This window comes from Ctenocephalides felis, unplaced genomic scaffold (genome assembly GCF_003426905.1).
Source record: "Ctenocephalides felis isolate EL2017-DRISC unplaced genomic scaffold, ASM342690v1 CF-g0.4_SCAFFOLD_01886, whole genome shotgun sequence".
NCBI lineage: Eukaryota > Metazoa > Arthropoda > Insecta > Siphonaptera > Pulicidae > Ctenocephalides > Ctenocephalides felis.
In genome coordinates, this window is record NW_020538040.1 from 64,429,963 (window position 1) to 64,454,588 (window position 24,626).

The following is a 24,626-nucleotide window of genomic DNA, read 5'->3' on the forward strand; positions in this document are numbered from 1 at the left end:
CTTATTAATTATTATTTAAAACTTATTAATTATTACAAAATTATTAAAACAGGAGAATTCTATAATTTAAATTCTTCTATGAATAATATTTCATCTTGTATATTTTTCTGGACTTATACCAAAGAAATATCCTGCTTGCGCCTTTTGAATTTATAAAATTCAAAATTTATAAATTAATCACTTCGTTATGAGCGACAAGTATATTTGACGGCCGCAGAATGACCCACACCATAGATAATGGTTGCATGCCGGCTGTGAGCGACCTTTTGCGGCCAATAGATGCCGTACAAAAATGGTTAATATGGGATAACACATGTCAGAAAATGTATGTGAACTTTGTTTTCTCAAGGTTGTAAGATGCTAAAATATCAAATGTCTACGATAAGTGGTTGAATTATAAATTTTCATCAAAGTTTGTAACAATGACCAGCGCTTAAAATTAACTCGGTATTAAGTTTGATTCATATACTCTTCTTTTTTCTATGCATTGCCGTTGATCTACACTTAAATAAAAATGCATTTTTAAAACGCAAGCCTTGCACCAAATATTCGGCTACTATGTTTGTTACATGTTTATATTATAAATATGAATCATTCAATGATTACACGCATGTGTTGTAACAATACAACAAAGTCAATCGTTATACTCAATATAAGCATTTCTAAATAAAGAGCTATTATTGGCTTTTTATCGCAAAGTATACAAACAATATTTTCGATCATTTTTTATTTATTTTATTATTATGATTAGCATTCTTAATATATAAAAAATAATATTGAGTTTATAAAAGAAAATATTCAATGTTTATGAAAGGAATAATTGGATATACATTTACATATATGTAAAGAATCGTTTTTTTTCCTGATTTTACCATTTACTTTCCTACCACAGGTGGCATTCTTGTATTCGGTACTTGGCCGAATGGTGTAAATGATGCCAAATATTCCAAATAGAGTAGCCGAATAGCGGTAACAAGTCTAGGCATAAAGCTTGAATAAACATGTAGCGCGTTAGTAATATAACAATTACTGATAGTAATTACCTTAACAAACAAGCTTAAGCGCCAAAAACCTGCCGATTAGTTGCCGAATATTTGGTATTCGGTCTCTGGAACATACCGAATATTCGATATTCGGCATTATGCCGAATATACTATTCGTTGCAAGCCTAATGATTAAGCTAGATATTCGACTAGATCTAGATATAAGTCTGTTCGAATTGAAAATTAATTTGGCTAGATTTTAGAAAATGCGGCTTTTTTAAATAAACGAGTAACAATTTAAAAAGTTAAAATCAATTCTTTTTGAGTTAGTCGATTGTGTACATCTATCGGGAAGTTCACACAATTTGTCTTATAGCAAACACAATCTCATTATTGAACAAATTAATTGCTAGAACTCCTTGTTTAGAAACTAGTAATATAACCTATCATTTTTCCTTTAACATGTCTTTAACTATGGTCAGAAGCGAAATGGAAGAGAACCAATAATTTGTGACAAATTTCAAAAACGACCCATATATTCATCTGTAGACACAGGCATAATGGCAACACATAAAGATCCCATAATCACATCAAAAATGCTCCAGGATCATCTTGACGTGATACAAAAATGGTTAAGCTTGTGGAGAATAGAAGTTAACAGCAGCAAGTCAAAATACATCACTTTCACTCTTTGCAAAGGGACTTGTCCTGCAGTAAGACTTAATGACGAAATTATAGATCAAACAGATACAGTCAAATATCTAGGTTTACACCTGGATAAGAGACTAACCTGAAAAGAACACATTAAGAAAAACAGAAAGCAGCTTGAAGAAACCAGAAGAAGATATCATTGGCTCCTTGGACGAAAATCAAAACTTGACACTCATAATAAAATTTACCTCTATAAAGCCATCATCAAACCAATTTGGACATACGGCATACAGCTATGGGGATCAACTTCCAACACAAACGCTTTAATAATTCAAAGATTTCAAAACAAGTTATTAAAAGAAATTTTGAAAGCACCCAAGTATGCTCCAAATTGTTTAATACACAAAGACACAGACACTAGCACAGTTAAGGATGAAATAATCGCTTACTCGCACAAATATAGAAATCGCCTAGCTGATCACCCGAACTTGCTCGCAAGAAAACTTCAGAACAACTCTACCAGGGCTCGATTAAAAAGAAAATTTCTTCTGCACTAATCAACAATAGATAAGACCTTCGACAAATCACTGACAATGGTCAGATAATTTGTATTTTGCCAACGCCTTCAGTTTCATGTCAAATATTTTACTTATTGTCCGTTTCAGGACAGTTGTAAAAATTATTAAAATAATAATAATAAAAAAAAAAAAATATTCATCTATAAAACGGCTTATGTTTATTTACCTATGGAAACGACCATAGATAAATATGCATAAACGGCCTATCGGCGCAGGTAGTGCCACAGACATTAACTTTTTAAATTGTTACTCGTTTATTTAAAAAAGCCGCATTTTCTAAAATCTAGCCAATTCAATTTCCAATTCGAACAGACTTATATGTAGATCTAGTTTAATAATAACGTTTTGTCTATGCATCCGACTAACCCGAAGAGTGATCCGACTATTGCCGATTGAAAATGAATGCCGATACTCTTTGGGAACGTGCGCAAATACTGTTTGAATTTGGTAGTTAAACGATTTTTGACATATATTTACTCTGTTTTTGTTAAACTTGGGTTAAGTCAAGTGTGTGCTTTGATATTCAAGAGGAGACAAAACATTTCAATATCATTGAAATGTAAGTACCATGAGCTACTATAACCTAACAATAAAAGATATATTATTGAAGTTTTGTTCATGTGCCATGTATGTAGATTCAGAGGCCTGTTCTTATTAAAAAAAGAAATTTACACCGATTGCCATCTAAAAACCTCAATTAGCAAGATGATTATATACCATTCAATAGCAGTAGTTCGCACCCAGGTATGTAGTTAGTTTCTAAAGAATTACTTATTTGGATGTAATGTTGAGTTCAATTACACTGGAAGTGCCATTAATTATTAATGGCATTTTATGTAAAACTTACTCATTGTTTTGTGAATAACCTATGACATTTTTTACATAAATGTGTTCATCATCATCATACCTTCCTTTGTATTGCTTCTGTGGGATTGCGACATATATAAAAGTACGGACCAGTTGTTTTGACTATCATTGCAAACAATTCAAATTCTTAAAACTATGGATGATTTTTTATGCGCAAATGCTTTATCTCTAACCTTATCAGAACAATGTACTTCTTCGTTCATCAGTCGAATATGGAAGAACTTCCAAAAATTGCTAAACCGAATAGTAATAACGTTACTCATTATCATCAGGAACAGTTTATAAAGTAAATCAACTATTTAAGCATTTCTTATCACAAATCACAATTTTACTACAAAATAAAGTATCGTCTAGGCACAATGAACCAAATCTTCAGATCCACAGTGGTATCTTCTTCGAGTATATTTCAAAATCCTAAATTTAGATGTAGTATTTGTTTGAAAATTGTATAAACTGTATTAGAAAAAAATTTAAACATGTCTTTTTGTTTCAATAAGCTACATAGCTTTATGCACACAATAAGTATCCATTTGAACTTCAATCTGTATCTGTAATAACTTTTTAGATCTGTAATTTATAGGCAAATAATATCTGATGGTTCTATCGAGAATGTATGTGATAATTGTATATCAAAAACAATATCACATTATAAATATTGCATCAATGAAATATTAAATCTGAGTAATTTGAAAATAATAATACATTTTTTGTGGAGTTTTTCATATATTTTCTAAAATTTTGCTAGAAAAACAATTAAATTAAACGTTTAAATGACTTTTGTGAATGATTCTGCTTTATACGATTGTGAATCAATTGATTGAACTTTTATTAATATTATGTTAGCACAAGTATTTCATTTTGACTCGTTGGTGCAACTCAGTCATAGTTACTAACTGGCAAGTGTAGTGTAAAAAAGATATTTTTTTTAATATTACTGAAGAAATAATAATATAGATGCAATTTTAAGTTAATTTAGCACTAGAACTGTCAATAGTTCTTGATGGCTAGGGAAAGGCTTAAATATTGAAGAATTGCACAAGTTTGAGACAAAAGTTGTAAGAGTGTAAAATGTGCTAAAGTTAATTAACTTAAATTTAAAGAGCATACTAAAATTTTCTTAAAACTAAATTCATAACAGCAAAAAAATTATTTCAATGCTGATCTTTCCACCTTCAGATATCAAGTGTATACTGTACTCTATAGTAGATTATGTAGAAATTTTGATGTACCGTTCTTGATATATTATGTCCAATCTTTGCATACAAAAAGTAAGACAGTTGATAATGCACTAATTAAATTGCCAACAGTATATTTAATCATTTGTAGAAGCTCGGACAGTTTTGCAAAGTTTTTTATATCCATTTGAAATATTAACTATGTTATTCTTATTGATATATCATTATGATTATGTCTATGTATAATTTTTGTAGTTTCTGAATGTTTTTTGTTTAATATTAAGTTGACTATTTTGTCATTGTTTATTTCTATAAAAAATGATTTCTATATAAAAGGATTGAGAGAACTCAATAGTTCCAACGCATTTGTATATATATATATATATATATATATATATATATATATATATATATATGTTGACTAATATATGTATAATAAAAATAAACAAAATTTCACATAAGTAAGGACATGTAAAACAAGAGTTTGCTAGTGCATGCACTTCGAACATCATCAGCGGATTCAGGAAAGACCATGGACTTGAATTGGTTTTTTGTTTAAATATGTCGCATCTTCAGAACGCAGACACAAACTTGGTTTAGCATAATTATTATCTCAATTGCCTCCTTCAAACCACTAACACTAACAATAACATGATAGAAGGAAAATAACTATATGCTTTAAATTATCAAAGATACAGTTATCAGATAAGAATGTAACTGATAAACTATTAGAACGTTACTTCAAAAAAGAAAAATGTGATACTACTCAGAATCTAAAAAGAAGTGAAGATTTGATTGCTCGTATAGTAGTTTTTAGGATAGTCAACATTTACAATGATTTAATCAAAATTTCTCATGATCACTCGAGTGCACCGAGATGATGGCTGCAGCAGCATTTATTTATGCAGTTGATATTTTAAAAGTTATTTCAATTGAAATTTATTTTATTGGTCTTTCTTTCTGATTTAAATATATTTTTTGTTATAAAAGTGTGATTGAGTGGATTTACTGGCATTTTAAATTTAATTTTGAATTAGCTTTCAGAAAGAGCAAATGTCTTTGTCTGAAAATTCGTTTGGCTGATATTCAATTTTTTTTACATTCACAGTTACACTGAATTCTTTGGCAAGAATTAGTAAAAGTATAAAATGTATGTGGAGATATGTGTAATGAGCCTTTGGCATATGCAATCCCTAAAACACTAAAAGCGCTGATTTTGAAAATGTTAAGGGGATTTATTTATGGAGTCGAAATATGCAATACCGGTATACCGAAAACCGGGATTTTCTCACCGATTTTTACCTTGAAACTACCGGTATTTTCGGTATTGAAATATTGTGAAAAATAGTTTGCTTATTATGTTGAAGAGGTTTTTACCCATTACGATGTTAGGTCTGAAAGGCAATGATTTAAAATACAACATCGTCCGGTCCAATAAGGCTTTCTTTCATGAATTATTGAAGTCATTGATGCATTAGCATTTGAACGTTTACGAAGAAACAATTCAAATCTTCTTTTAAAGAATCTAAAATAAATAATGATGAATACTTTTTTATGTATATACATTATAGTATATAGCATATGTTTAGACGATGCGCCTCAAGGCGAATTTGGAGCTGTAACAGACATATTTATTGGTTCATTCATTTATTTATTTTATTATATAACCCTCAGAGTATCTATAGAAGGATTTAAAATTACAATTATAATCATACATGATACAAAATGCTATCTAATCACGAACACTAAATTAAATATAATATGTGAATAAAAGTTATATTACAAAAATATTTACATTTATAAAACGTCTAAGAGTTATAGTACTGAACTAAACGGTTTAAATCTTGAAGATAAAGATACATATTTTTCCGTAATTAATACTGAATCTATTTAATTGGTAAATGAATTCTCCTATTCAACGATGGTTCGATGGATCGTGCGTGTATTTTGAAGTCATATTTTTTTTTCGAAATAATAATCACTTATAAGAACGAATGAAGTTATTAATAAAAAAGATGCATTTTTTTATTTTATATTTAAAAATAAATGTTTTGTTGCTTAGTTGTGTTAAACATATACTCGTACTACCTCTAAATAATAATATAATCTATAGTATGTTAATTTATAATCTTATTTACATTTTTTTTGAATATTAATAGCGGTATTTTACCGATATTGCCGGTCGAAAATACCGAAATATCTGTATGATTGGACCGAATCACTTCTTTCAAATTACATGTAATTTGATGTGATAACAATAATTCTTTCAAATTATGACAGTTTTAAAATAACTTTAATTTAACAAGTTTTGAAATTACTTCACGAAATTAATTTTGTACATTCATTTTTGTTGTTTTTCATCTACTGCTTACTTCTCAAAATTTACAAGTCGTTTTGCCATATTTAAAAGCGTTCGATTGTTTTGCAATATTTAAAAAAGGGCTAAAAATACTTAGAAAATAACTAATTATTATTTTCCAAATACAACACTGTTCATCACTGCTATATGTAATCTATTGAACGTTTCGATGCAAACTGAGTCATTGTTTATAAAATAGCCTGTGCCTCACAGGTAGCCTAACAAAATAGGTTGTCCACTCAGGTGGACAACCGTCCCCACAGTGTTAAAAGCAAATTGCAGGACTGAAATGTCAAGGAGTGTAATAATATATTTAACCCTTTAGGGACGGGAAGGATCCAAGTGTACCGTGCCATGGTCCGAGTTACTGCCGCATTTAAAATACCCGATGCATATCTTGGCTTAACGGCGGTTTTAGTGCATAGCACTTCAACTTTAATTCTGGACATAGTATATGTTTATACACAGTTTTGCCACAGGATAAATAAAATTGTATTAACATTGAATATCTCGCCCATCGATATGTACTTAGGTGAGACGCATATAAGCGTTCCTCGGCTCTAACAACTGCCTTCGCCAAACGCAGCTCTCGTCCCCAAAAGGTTAAATCCTAGTAAAGAGGTGTTGGTTTTACCATCGACTTGAGAATTTGGCATCAGCAATTGTCAATTATCGAATAGACGGTTTTCAACATATTTTACTAAATTTTTGGGTTATAATATTTTCACAATTCACTTCAATACTACGAACAAACCAAATTACTTTACATGTGGCACTTTCGAAATTAATTCAATTTAAAATGTTTTTATTAGCTTTTGCACCTGACTGTTTATGTTTGATTTTTATTTACTATAAAAAATATTATTTTAAAAAAGACAAAACTTATAGTAATTTTGATTTAAAAAATTTATCTATTCGGCTGAAAAATAACTCATAAATTCAATTTTTGTTAAAATCTTGTTTAGTGAAAAAGTGCTAACGGATATTCAAACATACAGGTAATTAATTCAATTTTGTTATTAATCTTTTCTTAAAATTTTCCATAACTTTCAAAAACAATTGTTTTTATCATTTTTAATATCCTGTTATATAATCCACTCATTTATTTTTATCATTTTCATTTTGATCATATTATCATATTTCTGTACATTATTTTTTCAACTAATTTATTAATTAGAAAATCCATTTTTTTTTCTTAAACATATTGTCCTGAAGATGGAACGTACCTAGTTCCGAAACGTCAGTAGTAAATAAATAAACAAAGAAAGAAATAGTTTATTTAAAAAACTTTTTGTTTTTTATTACTTTTTGGATTTTTGTTCGAAACTCTACAAAATATACACAAATCCAAGACTCTACTATTTAATATATATATATATATATATATATATATATATATATATATATATATATATATACGAAACAATTAACACATATAGTGTTTTAAATGTTTAGCAACTTTTTGGAATTTAGTTCTTCCCATATAAAACTGAAGGTAGTAGTAGTAGTGCACTGAAAAGAATTTTAATTGAGAATTAGATGATATTTGACATAGAATGTGTAAAAAATGTAATAATTGGCAAGAATTATTATTGTGACGTAAAATTTAATATATACCGTAGAGGAGAGCTAGTAAGACGTTAAGTTTAAGTTAACATCTTGTCCAGGCCCGTATTTAGAAATTTATCGCTCTGGGGCACTGACAAAAATGCCGCCCCATCCCTGAAATTTTACTTAAATAGTTTTTATTTATCATTTTTCTAAAATTGCAGAATATTTATTACGCATTACATACTATAAATAGTTGCTGGAAAATCCCGTACCAAAAATTATAATTAAAAAAAATTTTTTTTGAAAACTGAAAAAAATCCATTTTTGAAAGAATTTGACCTTTTTGAAAGTATTGAGTTTTTTTATATTTTGAAATATTTTGGAAATTTGGAACTTTTTGTAAAAGCAATCGCGCTGCTTTTACCAATAATAATTTTATTAAAATAGTAAATTTTAATAATCGGTTATTTGAACCCAAATTTGCATAGCAATCGTGTTATGTTTTGTTAATTATATTTCTTGAAATAGAAAATGTTATTAAAAAAAAGTTAATTACATTGTATAGAACTTATTCCTCACTATCCAAATTTTGCCGCCCTGGGCAGTAACCCCGACTGCCCCTACTGTAAATCCAGCACTGATCTTGTCCCTATCCCGCATAATACGCTTTCTTGCGTTTTTGGTCCGGTCCCTGGGAAGTCTTCTTAACGGGCTTTTACTATACACTATATGTTTAGGATTTTAACAAAAAAAATAGTGTTCTTAATATTTATGTAAAAAATATTATCACCCCATAGGGGGTATTATTGCCATCTCAGACATTTTTTTTTTTTTTTTGTAAGAAAAAGGAAAAAAAACTCGTTAGAAATGAGAATGTATGTGTGTTGGCGCGCGTATGTAAGTGCCTCTTGTATGAATGTATGGATGGATCTGTCACGTTAAGGATGGTTTAAAAAACATTGGATTCGTATTTTTTAATGCGCAGATGGTTTCTGGTAAACGCAGGTCCATGATATATCATATTATTTAGTTAGGTTTCCTACCAACATTTAAAATTCTTATAAAATTAGACGTTACTACTTGCATCATTCTCTCTTGACGAACGATTTTGTGTAAATCCATATGGATATACATTTTCGAATATTGTTGTTTAAAATTTCAATTACTCGACCATTTCAAACTTCTCGAAATAAATCAAACTTTTAGAAAGAATATATGTTCAAAAAAGTATATAAAAATGAAATTTTTAAACAAAAAAGAGGTATTTCAAATATTTTTAACAAAAAATAATTTTCTCAAAATAGTCAAAAAATTCAAATGTTTAAAACATTTAACATATAAAATCAACAAATTTTCAAGAAAAAATATTTTTTTAAATTTTGAATAATATTTAAATTTACCTAAATTAAATAAAAAACTTGAAAGCACTCATATTTTGCAGAAATATCATAATTTCATTTGTTTCATTAATCTGATTTTAAGCCACTGTGGCATACGTCACTAATTAACTCGTGTATCATATAGCAAAATTGAAAAACAGCACTTCTAATCAAGCTTTCATCAAAGCTGTTTTAATACAAATTACCTGAAACATCTATAACACTCTTAAATATCTTTAATAATATTTTTAAATCATCGTGAACTAATCGCTTATATCAATTTTTTTAACCATTCTCATCCTTCACGCACTTTAACATTCACTTAACTTCAAAACATGCGGTGCGTATTAACAAAAACAAAACAAAAATATGAAAAAAATAACGAGACCGGTGTTGCTTCGTAGTTCGGGGCATTTATATTGTTAGATTGATAGTCGTATTTTAAATTCAAGATAATAATAAGAATGATATAACAAAAGACAGTTTCCCCTGCGCAAGAAGACTGGATTATTGGAAAGGTAGCGTTAAAAACATGCACCGCTAAAACTGCTGAAAGAGGACGCAAATGGCTCGGCGTTACGGGTTACGTCTTGTATGCCCGCAAAAACCATAGGTACTCCGACCAGCTGCTGAAAAAGGCAGGAGCGAATTGGAACGCTTTTCGCATTCTGAAACGATTTCAAATTGGCTGCATAACAGCCCTTCTAGTTAAAATAATTATAGGCGAGAATTTGTTGAAACGTTAAGAAATATCTGTACGGTGTTTTAAGCCTATGTTTTACGTAAGGGTTTGCTTGGAATAATTAAAGTTAATAAAGAAACAATTCTTTATTCAACGTTTCGACACTCGGTATTTGTAATAATTCAGCAGTTTAAAGTACAATATTACAATGAATAATAAAAAATTGAAAATATTGGCATGTATATTTCTTCTCCGTTAATTTTTATTAATTTTCAAATTTAGAATACCAAATGATAAAATCAAATATATGTGTGTAAGTAAATATATATATATATATATATATATATATATATGTGTGTGTGTGTGTGTATGTATGTATGTACGTATGTATCGTGCATTTATGTACATGCATATACACGCTATTTGTAATAAAAATTAGCACTTCTGCAACTAATTAAAGTGCTCGGACTCTATAAACTGCGAACCAATTGTGTAAAGTGGCTATTGTTTTATGTTCGTCAAATTTTAAATTTAAAAATATTTGAATCATTTAAATATTAAATATTAGATGCATTTGAGTTGGTCTGTTTATAATAAATCAAGTGTTGTTTTAGTGAAAATATTTTTCTAATATTAACTTGATTAATATAAAATATATTTATGTATAAAATTGAAGCATATAATTTGCTGATGCATTAATATATAAAACCTGAAGTGATTCAATTTAAATAAATTGAAATATGTGTATAACTGATATAAGTAAAATTAATTTCCGATCCAACAGTTGTCGGCAAGTTCAGTATGAATCGTGTAAATAATAAATTTAAAATTAAGCGAATGTTTCTTATTCGTCCCTGTGATGTTATTGTCGAAGCGTTCTAATATTAGCCCTAGTTTGCTGACGAAATCTTCGCACCAGGAGATCTAGTAACTCAAAAACCATCACCGAACACACTCTGCAATAGTCGACTACTCGCGCACACATCGTTCGTCGTACAGTATGTATGAGCATTGAGCACATATGTCGTGCAGTACATACGCGCACATAAACGAATGCAAATCAGACATCAGACACAGCAGCTCCCGAATTCGTGTAGAGGAGTCGGTCGTCAGTCGTCAGTCGTCAGTCGCCTAAACTAATGCGGGCAGTTTGGAACTGAGAGCTGGAAATTTTGTTCGGCTTGACTGAATTTCACATTTTGTATATGCTTCACGCATAATACACTCATACATCACAACAATAAAATACAGTTCATTTTTTGTCAAGACTGGTTCAGTATCCGATTTTAGTGCAAAATTCTGTGCAGTTCAGTGTCGAGAAATAAATCCTGTTACAATAAACGTTAGATAAATTTAAATTTAAATATTTTTGAGATGACATTTTGCTTTTAATGAAAAGTTTAAAATAGCTTAATAAATTTACTTAAAAACAACCGTTTGAAAATAATTATATTAACTGCAGGAGTGAAGGAAATCCAATATTTTTTTAAATAGTGCAGTGTTTATTGATATTCTAAATATGTTGATGCCTCCTTCAAATTTGGACGATTCGAGCTTGGTCGGAGGTCTTGGAGCCCTTGGTGCATCCGTAGTGGGCATGCAGCAGAAAGACACCACGTGGACTAAGCTTTTTGTTGGTGGGCTGCCTTATCATACAACTGACAAAAGTCTTCGGGAGCATTTCTCAGTTTATGGAGAAATCGAGGAAGCCGTTGTCATAACGGACAGACAAACTGGAAAAAGCCGCGGATATGGTTTTGTGAGTCTACATTTAAATTTACTCGAAATTCACTTTTAATATAAAATGTTTGTTAATTCGTCTTCAGATTTATTACCTTTAATCTTAAAGTATTTGACCCTTAATTTAAAATATTGTGAAACAATTCGTTTTTCATAGTCACTTATAAACCTAAAACCATCTACAATAGAAAAAAATTTTACTTACATATTTATATTTCCTATGTAAATATAAAATTGTAATTTTGTATATTTGTATCTATTACGATTATTATTTTGCTATGCTATTTGATTTTAAAGTTATCAGAATCGGTATAGGGTAGGGGTGGGCAAAAAGGTCCAATTTAATATTTGAGCAATTATATTGTTAAAACCAAACCAATTACAATGCAACAATAAATCAAACTAACTGACCATGTTCAGTAAAATTCCTAGCTAATTCATCACTATAGAAATGTTTTTTGCTGTATTTAAAAATTTTGTTACCTGGTCTTTGTTACCCCATGAGCGGGGTAAAATGTAACGGCCAGGAAGAACCAGGTCTTACTTATTACAGGGTTTTTACAAAATAATGCTACATTATTCAACTAATACAAAATATAAATTTTATGGGTACATTTTTTACAGAGATAACACTGTAAATAACCGTGATCCGGTATTTCATCAAAAATATTTATCAGCAGAGTTGGAATAATTTCATATAATATTTATCTTTAGTGAAAATGCATTTTCAACTTAATTATTTTTTTATTTGCTATTTTTTATTTTTTTACAGGGTAAAGGTTTAATTGGTCCTTTTTACCCCATCTAGATGTAGGTTATTATAAAGGTTATATAAAAAAACTGTTGTCTTTCTAATTTAATATTTATGCTTTATTTAAAATATATATATATTTCAAATGCACTATAAACTATTTTATTACCAATTGTATTGTAAGATTAATACGTCAAAATTGATAAAAATTAAAAGTTTATAAAAAAAAATAGTTTTTGGTCACTATTTCGTAAAAATAATTTTTGGCCAAGTTCTTGTAGTATAAGGGGTAACCTTTTCACTGTACAACACGCTTTCGAAGGGATAAAAGTTTCTATAGGTCAGTCAACTATATGTTAATAAAATTCAACAGCTTGCTAGGGTTCCGTATCACAGGTACAAACAGTATACTGTTGTCGGAAATTTGTTTCTATAATTTAGTGGTCTTATAAGCTACAACTGTCGTTGTGAATTAATTGAAATATAGTCAATTTTTCTTACTTGCTTATATAGACGAGGAAAATTATTATAACTTTTCTGTTAATATTTTTATATAGTCACAAAAACAAGAAGTTACTTCAGAATATATTTTTTCCAAATGATGTTAAGAAGATTTTTTTAAACTAATAATCTCTTTGTGTACCACACGCATGGCCGCTTACCATGCAGGCGTTTTTGTTAAATAGACTATTTGAAAGGAAAATTAATGACATCATAAAAAAACTAATATTGCGATCTGAAATCACTGTGGAGAAGTTATCAAAAGAACGAAGTTACTATTGCAAATGATCTTTACTGCATGTAATGGCAATACGTTTATTTTAAAAAGTTGTCATTCTACAGAACCTTCAGTATGCAAGACAGGCTTCATAATCGATTTTTCAATGCAATTTTAAAATTTTATTCTATAGCATTACATCAAAGTAGTATATTTTTTAATGCAAAGTTAATCAAGCCTAAAATTTAAATATTTTTTGTTTTTACCTAATGCAATCTAAACTCATATTGTGGTTAGACACAAACCTATTTCGATCATAATATATTTTTCGAAAATTGTAAGAATTATATGGTTTTAGTAAAAACTTTGCACATATCATTTTTAACCCAAGTGCCTAATAAATACCAAGTTTTGTTTATAATGTTCATTATATGGTAGCTGATAAAAATATATTGAATTTTTCTTCATAAAATGAACGTTTCACACAAAGAACCAACGTTCTCGTGTCTTTCAACAGTTATTTTGCCTACATCTTTTGGTTTACTGTTTTCTAGCCCTTAATTATTTATTTATTTTTCAATAATTTGATTTACAATGTTAATAAAACATTTATAGATTTAGAGCTGTATTGGAGATTTATGTTAGTTAAGTTGCTTCTGGAGAAGAAAATTAGACAAATTTAAATCATTATAAAATTTTTTAAACTTAAATAATTCCATACAAAGTAAGGGAGATTTTAAATTAAAATCGCATTCTGATCTACAGATATTTAACGTCACTGGAAAAATTTTGATTATTTAAGTGTTGTCAACCTTTTTTTTTAATTTGATTGTTATTTTAATCTGTATTTCCTACCACGTAAGATAGAAAATATTAAATTGAGACAAACAATAATAAAAGATTTTCAAAAAATTTTCCAGGTTGCAGTAGGTATCATGTGCTTAGATTGAACTGATTTAATTTATGGTTGTCAAATGCGACAAAATTGCAGCTGTAACTAACTAGTAATTTTATTATTTTTAAATAATGTTCGTGAAATACGTACCGTTTACCTTCAAAAGCGTCTTTTAAACTTAATACTAAAAAAACGCTAAACGATTTCAAGGCAGATAATAGTATTTCATTGCCAATTCTAAAATCTACTACCTTTATGTGAAAATTCAAAATACTTTTGATAAAATTTTGTTTAAAAGTATTAAAATGCGCACAACAAAAAACGCAAATGTTTTATTTTCATTTTGAGACTTGTTTGCTTTTCCATTTCACATATCTTCATTCCATTTAATAAATCAGATATGGACAAACCCAACCAGTTATTAGAATTATAAAACAAATGAATATTGGATAATGACATAATAATGTAAAGGAAACAAGAGTTTATGAAGGGGTTCGCCTGGCATCTGTGGGATGCACGTCAATTTTTTTTACGAACCACAAAAGAAATATCGTATTACTTCATACAATATTGATTAAGAACATATGGCCATTTTTTTTATTAATTGCACACTATAAACAAAATTAATATTTTGTTTTTGGATGTACAACTTTTCGATCTTTCTCAATCTTTCATTCTGCAATAGCAAAATAATTTTGTAATACACATCGTTACGAGTATATTTAATATTTCATAAACCAAGTTTTGAAAATGAATCACACGCTGACATATGAGCAACCCAAGCCTAAATTTAGATCGTGTTTAAGTTTAAGCACTTTAATTACATTTAATGAGTAATTAAGGACTCATTTGTTTTGTACGAACATTATATGCAATGGATATCAGGAAACATGCTAGAAAAATTATATTCAAACATTTTTGAGTCCGAGCTACTGTAATTTTGTAGAACGCCTCTTTCTACTAATATAAGCTTATTACTTTAGTCTTAGTACTCAACTTAAATTTACTACTTTCTTGCTATTTATATTTTAAAGATACATGATTCTGCATAAGTTATATCAAATGTTTGCATTTGAAGTAGTATTCAAGGAAAATAAACATTATTTTCGTTACTGACGTTGAGTTTATGAAATAAACATTCTATATCATATCATACCATAATGAAAGACATTAATTATCAAAGTGAAGGCGCATTTAACAAAGTCTCCACATCATGAACAAATTTGACTTTAATGCACATATTTCATAAATCCACGTGCATCAAATACTTTTTATCTGACAATGAGTTCAACTAAATTAATTTTTCGAATATCTTTTAACATCTTTGATTTTTACTTTAATATATTTGGTTTGTTAGAAATTAGGTATAATATACCTCGTTAATATGCGAATGTTAAAATGCCAGATCTATTGCTTTTAATTTCCGGAATCGATTTTTTAACATCAGAAGATTAAGCAAGGGTTTCTTTTAAACTTACCGGTACTGATTTTTGAAATATGGCATTTTTAACAAATACAACTGTTATAAAACAATGTGTTCACTATTACAGAATAATGTACGTACATCTTTAGAATCTCAGGTACTAAATTCTTTTGATTTAAAAAACGCCAGTTGTTGCACACCCTACGTTCGGTAACACGAGATAGTTTCGAGTTCGTATCTTCGTAAACCGGTGTTAACAACGGAAGAGAGGACATATATACCCGAAGATACTTCAACAATTATAGTATATATATATATATATATATATATATATATATATGTATGTATGTATGTATGTATGTATGCATGTATGTATGTATGTATTTACAAGCATGTGTAAATAATGAGAAAAATTTATTATTATATATAGATATATTCATTTATCTACCTATAAATGACGGAGCTAGATTATAATAGTTAACAATTTCACTAATTTGTTTTCTCGCAATACGAACGAAAGCTGAAATGAAAAAGTACGAAAGCTAACACGAAACTACAGAAGCTTACAAAAGTATGTGAAACTTCTACGCCAAATATATTTTGAATGGTCGTCATCATCAAAATAACCTGAAATGTAAATTAAACTTGTGTTACCATTTTCACCAACAATGATAAATATATTTATATTGCATTTTGTTATGTTTTCTTGTTGTTTTTGAAAAATTTGTCATCTGATCTTTTTTATCCCATAGGAAGGGTAAATGACGGCCAGGGGGCAAACAGGTTCAATGTCTTATTTTAAATTTTAAAGTCATTTACAAAATAATAGCTACATTATTCAACCAATGCACCATATAAATTTCATGGGTACATTTTTGCAAGGATAACACTAATATAACCTAGATCTGGTATTTTATCAGAAATATTCATCAACAGAATTAAAATAACTATTTACTTAATATATTTCTTGTAAAAAGTTTACTTTTTTTTCTATTTTTTACTGTTTACACCTTTGCCAATGTCCAGTTGGTCCCTTTTACTCCACATGTAATCTTTTATAGAGGTTATATAAAAAACTGTCGAATCTAACACAAAATTAACAATACATTTTATAAAACAATTAAATGACGTATAGTTAAAATTATATCAAGGACTCCTAAACTTAACAACCAAAAAAACTTACAACGAAATAAAATACTTTTGTTAGATTTTCAAATGTTGCCTGGTGCTGATGTCGTAAGAGGTGATGGCTGGTTATACGTCTTTTGCTTTTTGCAATATTGTTGTCAAAAAAAATTCTAACTTGTTTAGAGATAATGCCTAGTGGACATTTTTACCCGCGTATCTTTAAGCGCTGCTTTACCATATTTATTATCTTATGTAACTATTTTTACGTTTTAGTTGCACATTGCTAATTCCACATTTTCATTAATTAATAATTTACCATTTGGTATTTTATAAATATTCGAATTTCAAACAAAAATTCGAAATATATATTAGATTAATTACAATTAACTAATTTATATTACCTAATTTTGGTTTTTATGCAGTAGTTTTTCCAAATGATAACATTCGTAACGTCAGCTGGTCAATAGGTCGCTTAAGAAGGGAAGAATTTCTACATATTTGTAGATATTGTGTAATTTTAATAAACCTTTTTTTTATAAATTACAATCTGTCTAAATAGAAAGACATTGAAAGACTAAATTATATATTAATTAATTTTGGTATTATAAAGAAAAAAGAAACTCAAATATATACATACAATTATGAACAAAGTACATTACACAGACTACATATACACATACATGCATACACACACCTATCATAGATAATATGGTAGAACAACTTATTATTGATTAAAATGTTAGATCTATTAAATCCTTTCTTTTTAGTCGTATATTATATGTGGTGCTGTAACGACTTGCTATCCGTTCATTTGGATGATAATTTTGATAAACTTGACCAATTATTTTGATTTTTTTTATACACCCTGACATAATATTTATATAATATATCGAGTTACAATTATGTTACGAGTGGGTTTAATTTTGTCGATAATTTTTCCAATATACATTTCTTGTAGCGACAAACGTTCAACTACTTTCGCGACGCCCGCGGGTATAACTGGGTGCGAAATTATGAAAAAATACGTTAAAACTTAATTGATATAATGCATACAAGTTAAAAAGGTATGTTTTGCTAAACTTTTTGATAGCCTGTCATCTTTTTTTGGTTTGTTTTGTACAAAAAAAAAAGTTACGCACTTTTTTAAACTGATTGAACCCTCAATTCGCGGTTAAGTTGATGACAGACATAAATTTCGTGTTGAAGGTGATGTTTTCAGTTTCTTTTCACTATTGAAGCTTTAATGAGAAATATTGGTTTTGCGGCATTTATTGATAGCAATACTTATTGTTAGTAAAACACACAGAAAATACAAGGAAAAAAATGATTATTAAACCTTATTAAAAATAATTAAGAGATGTTTTTTCTAAACAAGCTGTTTTAACTATTTTAGTAATTTTTTTAAATTTTATTTAATTACTAAAAAAACAAAATTAGGTAATACAAATTAGTTATTAGTAATCTAATATATATTTCGAAATTCTAAACAGAAATATTCTAACATACCAGATCAAATGGTAAATTATTAATTAATTAATGAGATTAGAAATGTAAACAAATGTTAAAATGGTTTGCCATACAAATAATTTACATAAAACATAATACCAATCAACTATAAAGAGTTAATGAATATACATAATGAACTATATAATGTATGTGTAAATATATATATATATATATATATATATATATATATATATATATTCTATAATTTTCCACCCCTTTGGATTGTTTATGTTTTGAATTGCTTTGTTCATACTCCGTTTATGATGAGGCTTTTTTGTAACTATTGGACACCTTTTCATTATCCTACGCTTTTTCGTAACATACCTCATTCAAACACAGGATCATATAATTGTACAACATTATTTTCTAAATTTTGCATCATGTGCTATGTACATTTACTATTTTTGAGTTATGGCTACTTCTGAATTGCTTTAAATGTTTAGTTTTTTATTTATACTTTTATTTTATATTCATCATCTTTTATTTTGTTGTTTTTATTTGTTTTGTTGTATCTTACTAAATGAGCGTTACATTGAGAATCAAAACTTATATATATGCTTGCATACATGCATCCTCACATCTTTAGCGACAAATGAATTAATAGTGAAAATTCGTGTCATTTTTTTTTTTAAATTCGACGCTTTGCTAAATTTTTGAAATTTTTTTCATGCTATTTTCATACAAATGATATTGATTGAATTGCGATCTATCTAAAAGACAATATTAAGAGCTAAAACTTTCAAAGAATTGTTTTTTATCAATTTGGAACCATTTGAGCTCTTGAACCAAATTCGAAAATGTCCATATTAAGGACCACCCTAATATATGTATATATAATATATATATATATATATATATATATATATATATAGGGTAGGAAGGGGCACAAAGGTTCAATGTCACTTTGAGTAATTATATTGGAACTAAACGAATTACACATCACAACAAATTCCACATATTCAACAAACAACTTTCTAACTATTTTCAGTAAAGCTCCCAGCTAATTCATTATTGTAGAAATGTTTTTTTCTATTTTTCAAAAAAAAAATCACCCGGTCATTTTTACCCCATAGGCGGGGTAAAATGGACAACCAAGTGGCAAACATATCTAATGTGTTATTTTTAATTTTAAATGGATTTTACGAAATTTACCGTAACATTTTTTAAAAAGATAACACAAATATTCATCAGCAGAGTTGTAATAACTATTTATTAAATTTATCTAACATTACAATATTGCAAAATTGCTTCTCTTTACTTAGTTTACTTTTTTATTCTACCGACGTGTAAGCTTTTATAGAGATTATGTGAAAAAACTGTTGAATCTATCTTATAGATAGCAATCTATTATAAAAAAAAACAATTAAATAACGTACACTTACTTAAAAATTATATTAAGATCTCGTGAACTAAACAGTGCTAACCACCAAAAAAAACTAACAAAAGGAAATACTTTTGTTGTGAATTTTTGAACATTGCCGTTCTTCTGGCGATAGCATCGTTTTAAGAAACAGGATTTGGTTGGTTATACTTCTGTTCCCCTCTACTTTCAAATATCGTTGTTAATTTTTTTGGTGTTCGACCTTTTTACTTGCGGATTTTTAACCCCTACTTTACCCTATATAGATTTCATTTATTTTAGTTTAGTCGCTGCATATGACGTCATTAAATCTAATACCTTGTAATCAACAATTTTGACTATTTTTCCTAGATATCTATTTTCTAATTTCTAAGTAAAGTACAACCTAAGCATGTAAATTATAATATATCGAAGTAGTGTTTATATTTTGTAAAAGATCTTAAGCACTTAAATACTATTGGTAAAAATATAAATAATTATTAAAATAGATAGAAATGGTTATTTTTTCTGAAAAATGGTGTATTCAGTGTAACGTCATAAAATTACATTCTTCAAACATATAATTTTATATAAAATCTTGTAGTTAATTTTTTAATTCTCTTTTTTGGTACGACTTTTATTTATAATGATCAGAGCAATTAATATTATTTTATTAGTTACTATTTAAACAAATATTAGGTTGTCAAATATCTCCCTTCCGCCTTTTTGTATTATAAACCAAGAGCAAAAAAGCGGAAGGGAGATATTTGACAACCTAATATAAAACGCGAGTAATTTACTACATGCCACAAAAGTTAGTGGATTTTTTTCTATATTAGATAATATATAATAATAATAATATAAAAGGCGCTTCTCTGTTGGGGTCATGAGAACGGTGGCTAACGTGCGCTCGCGGCTTCATGTGTTACGATGCGACGACTGTCGGGGATGTCAGCAGCTAGAAGCTTTTATTGTTGTTCTGAAATTTAAGTCGCCCATAAGCAGATGTTACGCGCAGGGGTATTAAAGAGTTTGGGTGCAAGTCGATAAGTCACATGTTTAGTAATGTACAAATTTAAAGTTTTGTGAAAAATTATAAATAAGTAAAATAAGGATATTTTTTTTATCTGATATAAAATTTAAGTTTTATTATTCGCGATTGTGATATATGAATACACATATGCATTTGATATTTATGAATATAAATATATAACTTATAAACGAAATGTTTTCGAATTGTTTCTTATCTATAATATATTTCTTTTTTCTGCAATCTGTTTTTTTATGAATAATCATCCAACTGCTAACTATAAATACATTACAATATATACTAGAAGATAGTAGCAACACCCAACGGCGTGTCTACTAGATATAATCTATGATAAATAAAAGTCAAATTTAATTCCAATTTTGTAACATAGCATTTCATTCAGAAAAAACGACATAAACTCTAAAATTATCTTTAAGTACAACTATTTCTTATTTGGTTTTGAATTTTATTTGTCGCCTAATGTTTGATAATAATATTTATTTATATCATGAGATATTTAATTTATATGCGAAAATAGATAGGCGTACGGTAGTGCGGAGCTTAACGGTCCGCGGGTTAAAAGGTCCACCACCGATATTTTAAAAAAATAAGTTAAGAATTTTTTAACAACAATATTTGAAAGTAGAGAGCAAAAGATGTATAACCAGCCATCACGTTGATTTTTACTACGTCACTATTAGGATATAAACGGCAATGCTTTTGAAAATCCATAACAAAAGTATTAGTTATTAGCCTGGTTGTGAGGACTGTTATTTAGTTTGCGAGACCTGTATATAATTTTCAAGTATACGTTATTTTATTCCTTCATAAGATGTATTGTTATTTTTAAGTTAGATTCAACGGTTTATTTTATATATTCTCTATAAAAGCTTACACGTGGTTAGGGGAAAAAGGACCAATTTCATAAAAAAAAGTAAATAAAAAAGTTCACTAAATTGAGAATAGCATTTTCGCGAGATATGAATGAAATTAATAGTTATTCCAACTCTGCTGATGAATATTTATAGCTATTACTTCATAAAATTCGTTCAAAATTAGAAATAAGGCATTGGATTTGTTTAACGCCTGTGCTAATTTACCCCGCCTTTGGGGTAAATAGGACTAGTTGACAATTTAAAAAAAAAATAGCGAACAAAAATATTGTTTTATCATGATGAATTAGCTAGGTATTTTAAGAGTGATATGTAGAAAATAATTAATTGTACAAACAAGTCTCTGTTTAAAATGTTTTATTGGCAACATCATCTTGATGGCAAAATAAATATCTCAAAATGTACTAAGAAAAATGTATTAGAAATATCCATGTGTTGACAAATATACTTATTATATACAGCGGCGCAGATATTTTCTGAACTCTCTCATAACATTCATTGCTCATAAGAGTTGTTTTTACTTTCCAATAATATTTTAGAATGATCTACGTAATATCTGAATTGACACTTTTGCTAAATTGTTATTTGTTTAAAAAGTAATTATCCGTGTTCAGTGCATGTGGCATTTTGCGTATTTATGCTCGTAATTCTACATTATATTGTCTGTTAGTAGCGATTACATTTTTATTCGTTGGCAGTTACAAGGTAACTTAACGCTTGACGGCGCATTTTGTCGAACAACTGTTACACAGCAGCAAATCGATTCAGCGTTGCACATGACCTATAGAGCCAAACAGTTCGGTTTAATTTTTTTTAGCCAGAACAAAAGTTAATCCATGTGTTTCGGTTCCAATGGACGAACTTTTGTCTAATTCTAGACGCAAGTTCGCCTGCGCGATAGTTTTATTCTGATAAAGTATTAGATAACCAGAAAATTCAAAATCATATGAAGAAATTTCATTGAATATTTTTATATAAATCAAGTTGGATTCAAACTGACCAGCTGGTAAAAAAGTACAGGATTGTTGAAATGATATTGACAATGTAAATTTGATTAATGTTTTTTTGAGAGCAAACTTAGGAAAAAAATCTATACCAGGTCTCATGTTTTTTCTTTAAAAAAAAATCGCAAGTTTTATGCTGGTAAATACAACAATTTTGCTAATGATTTCATGAACTTCGTTTAGATATTTAAAAATAATTTTAAGGCTTATTTTTACCATCTCTAATTTGTCTAATACGTTATCCAAGGGAAATGGAATTAATTACTAGGAGAGAACTAAATGTGGTAAAAAATAAGTTTTTTTTAAAATTGTGATTGATATTTAAAATATATTCATAAAAAATAAAATATATATTATGTATTTGTATTATACTTTATATTTTATATTATATATATTCATGAATATTACATATATATACATACATATATATGTAAACTATCATCATATCATCATACATATATATATATATATATATATATATATATATATATATATATATATATATTAGGTTGTCAAATATCTCCCTTCCGCTTTTTTGCTATTGGTTTATAATACAAAAAGGCGGAAGGGAGATATTTGACAACCTAATATATATATATATATATATATATATATATATATATATATATATATATATATATATACATATAATGCACGGGACATCAGAATTCATTTTAGAGGTATGATTTCTTCAGCAAAGTATCTCATTTTGATCCCTAGTATCCGAAAATCATATGTGCCTATGCGATTTTTAAATCGACCCGCCTTAAGACAAATTGGACCTTTGTGCACTGCCCTACCCTATCAATATTAATGTAATATATATATATATATATATATATATATATAAATATAAATATAAATAAATATATATATATATATATATATATAAATATAAATATAAATAAATAATATATATATATATATATATATATAATTGATTGCAACTTTAAATATGTTAGAATAATAAGTGTTTCATTAAGAATAATTTTTATACTTCCAGGTAATTCTAGGTGATAAAACGAGCGCAGAAAGAGCGTGCAAAGAACCAAATCCCATAATCGACGGCAGAAAAGCAAATGTAAATTTAGCAATACTGGGAGCCAAGCCACGAGGAAATGTTGCAGCAGGTGAATTTTTATTTCATTTATTTTTTTATTTAATTGTTTATACTCACATATATCAATTACATTTTGGGAGGTATCGATTACATTTTGAAATTGCATTAAATTGTTAGTATATTCCGTAATTCTTCGAATTGTTAATATCTGTTTTATTGATAGCGAGGACGGTACAATTTTTTTTATGGCCAAGATGCTTTTATTTTTTTTGTTTCAAGATGCTTTCATTTACCAATAATTCAACATTTACAAATCCATTATATAGAATATTGTATGTTCCTGAAGTGTATAGAAAGGTCAGCACGGAAATATAAGTGTAGATAAACATGATAACTCAACGAAATGTTTTCAGATACTATTATATCCTAGACTATTTTTCAAAAGCAGTTAGAAACTATTAAAATTAGGAAATATATTTATTATCCACATATCCAGTATAAATACTATAGAACTGAACAATATTTTCAAATATTTAATTTTTTCGATTTATTCACATCATATTTTTGAGGATTCTGAGGAAAAAATATGATTTTTTTCATCGGCCGGCCGTGTTTTCTGCAAGTCTGAAATATCGAGTGTAATTATTTAAAATTATAATTTTAATTAAATCAGAATTATGTTTTCTGTCACTTGTTTTTATACGTTTTAAAAATACAGCTGTGTCGATTGAATTAATAAATAGATCAGATAATTAATATAGTTTACTATAAACTAAGCAATTAATTATATAAATTATAACCTAAAATCGAAGAAACTCAGTAGAGGGTAAAAACACGACTGTAACAGCTTTATAAAAAACGTTCTTTGCCATTTTTAGCATGGAAGAAAAGGTTAAAATAATATAATATTGGAG

The 24,626-nt window shown here is 28.1% G+C and overlaps 1 protein-coding gene across 1 annotated transcript in view; it reads left to right on the top strand.

Annotated features, from left to right (window-relative positions):
• The first annotated feature begins 11,684 nt into the window (after positions 1-11,684).
• LOC113377461 (RNA-binding protein 24-like) overlaps positions 11,685-24,626 on the top strand; it is a 65,113-nt gene continuing 52,171 nt past the window's right edge. Inside the window, exons 1-2 of the mRNA XM_026617790.1 lie at positions 11,685-11,984; positions 23,656-23,782. Of these exons, the coding sequence (XP_026473575.1) occupies positions 11,745-11,984; positions 23,656-23,782 (367 nt within the window). The 5' untranslated portion in view covers positions 11,685-11,744. The remainder of the gene's footprint in view (positions 11,985-23,655; positions 23,783-24,626) is intronic.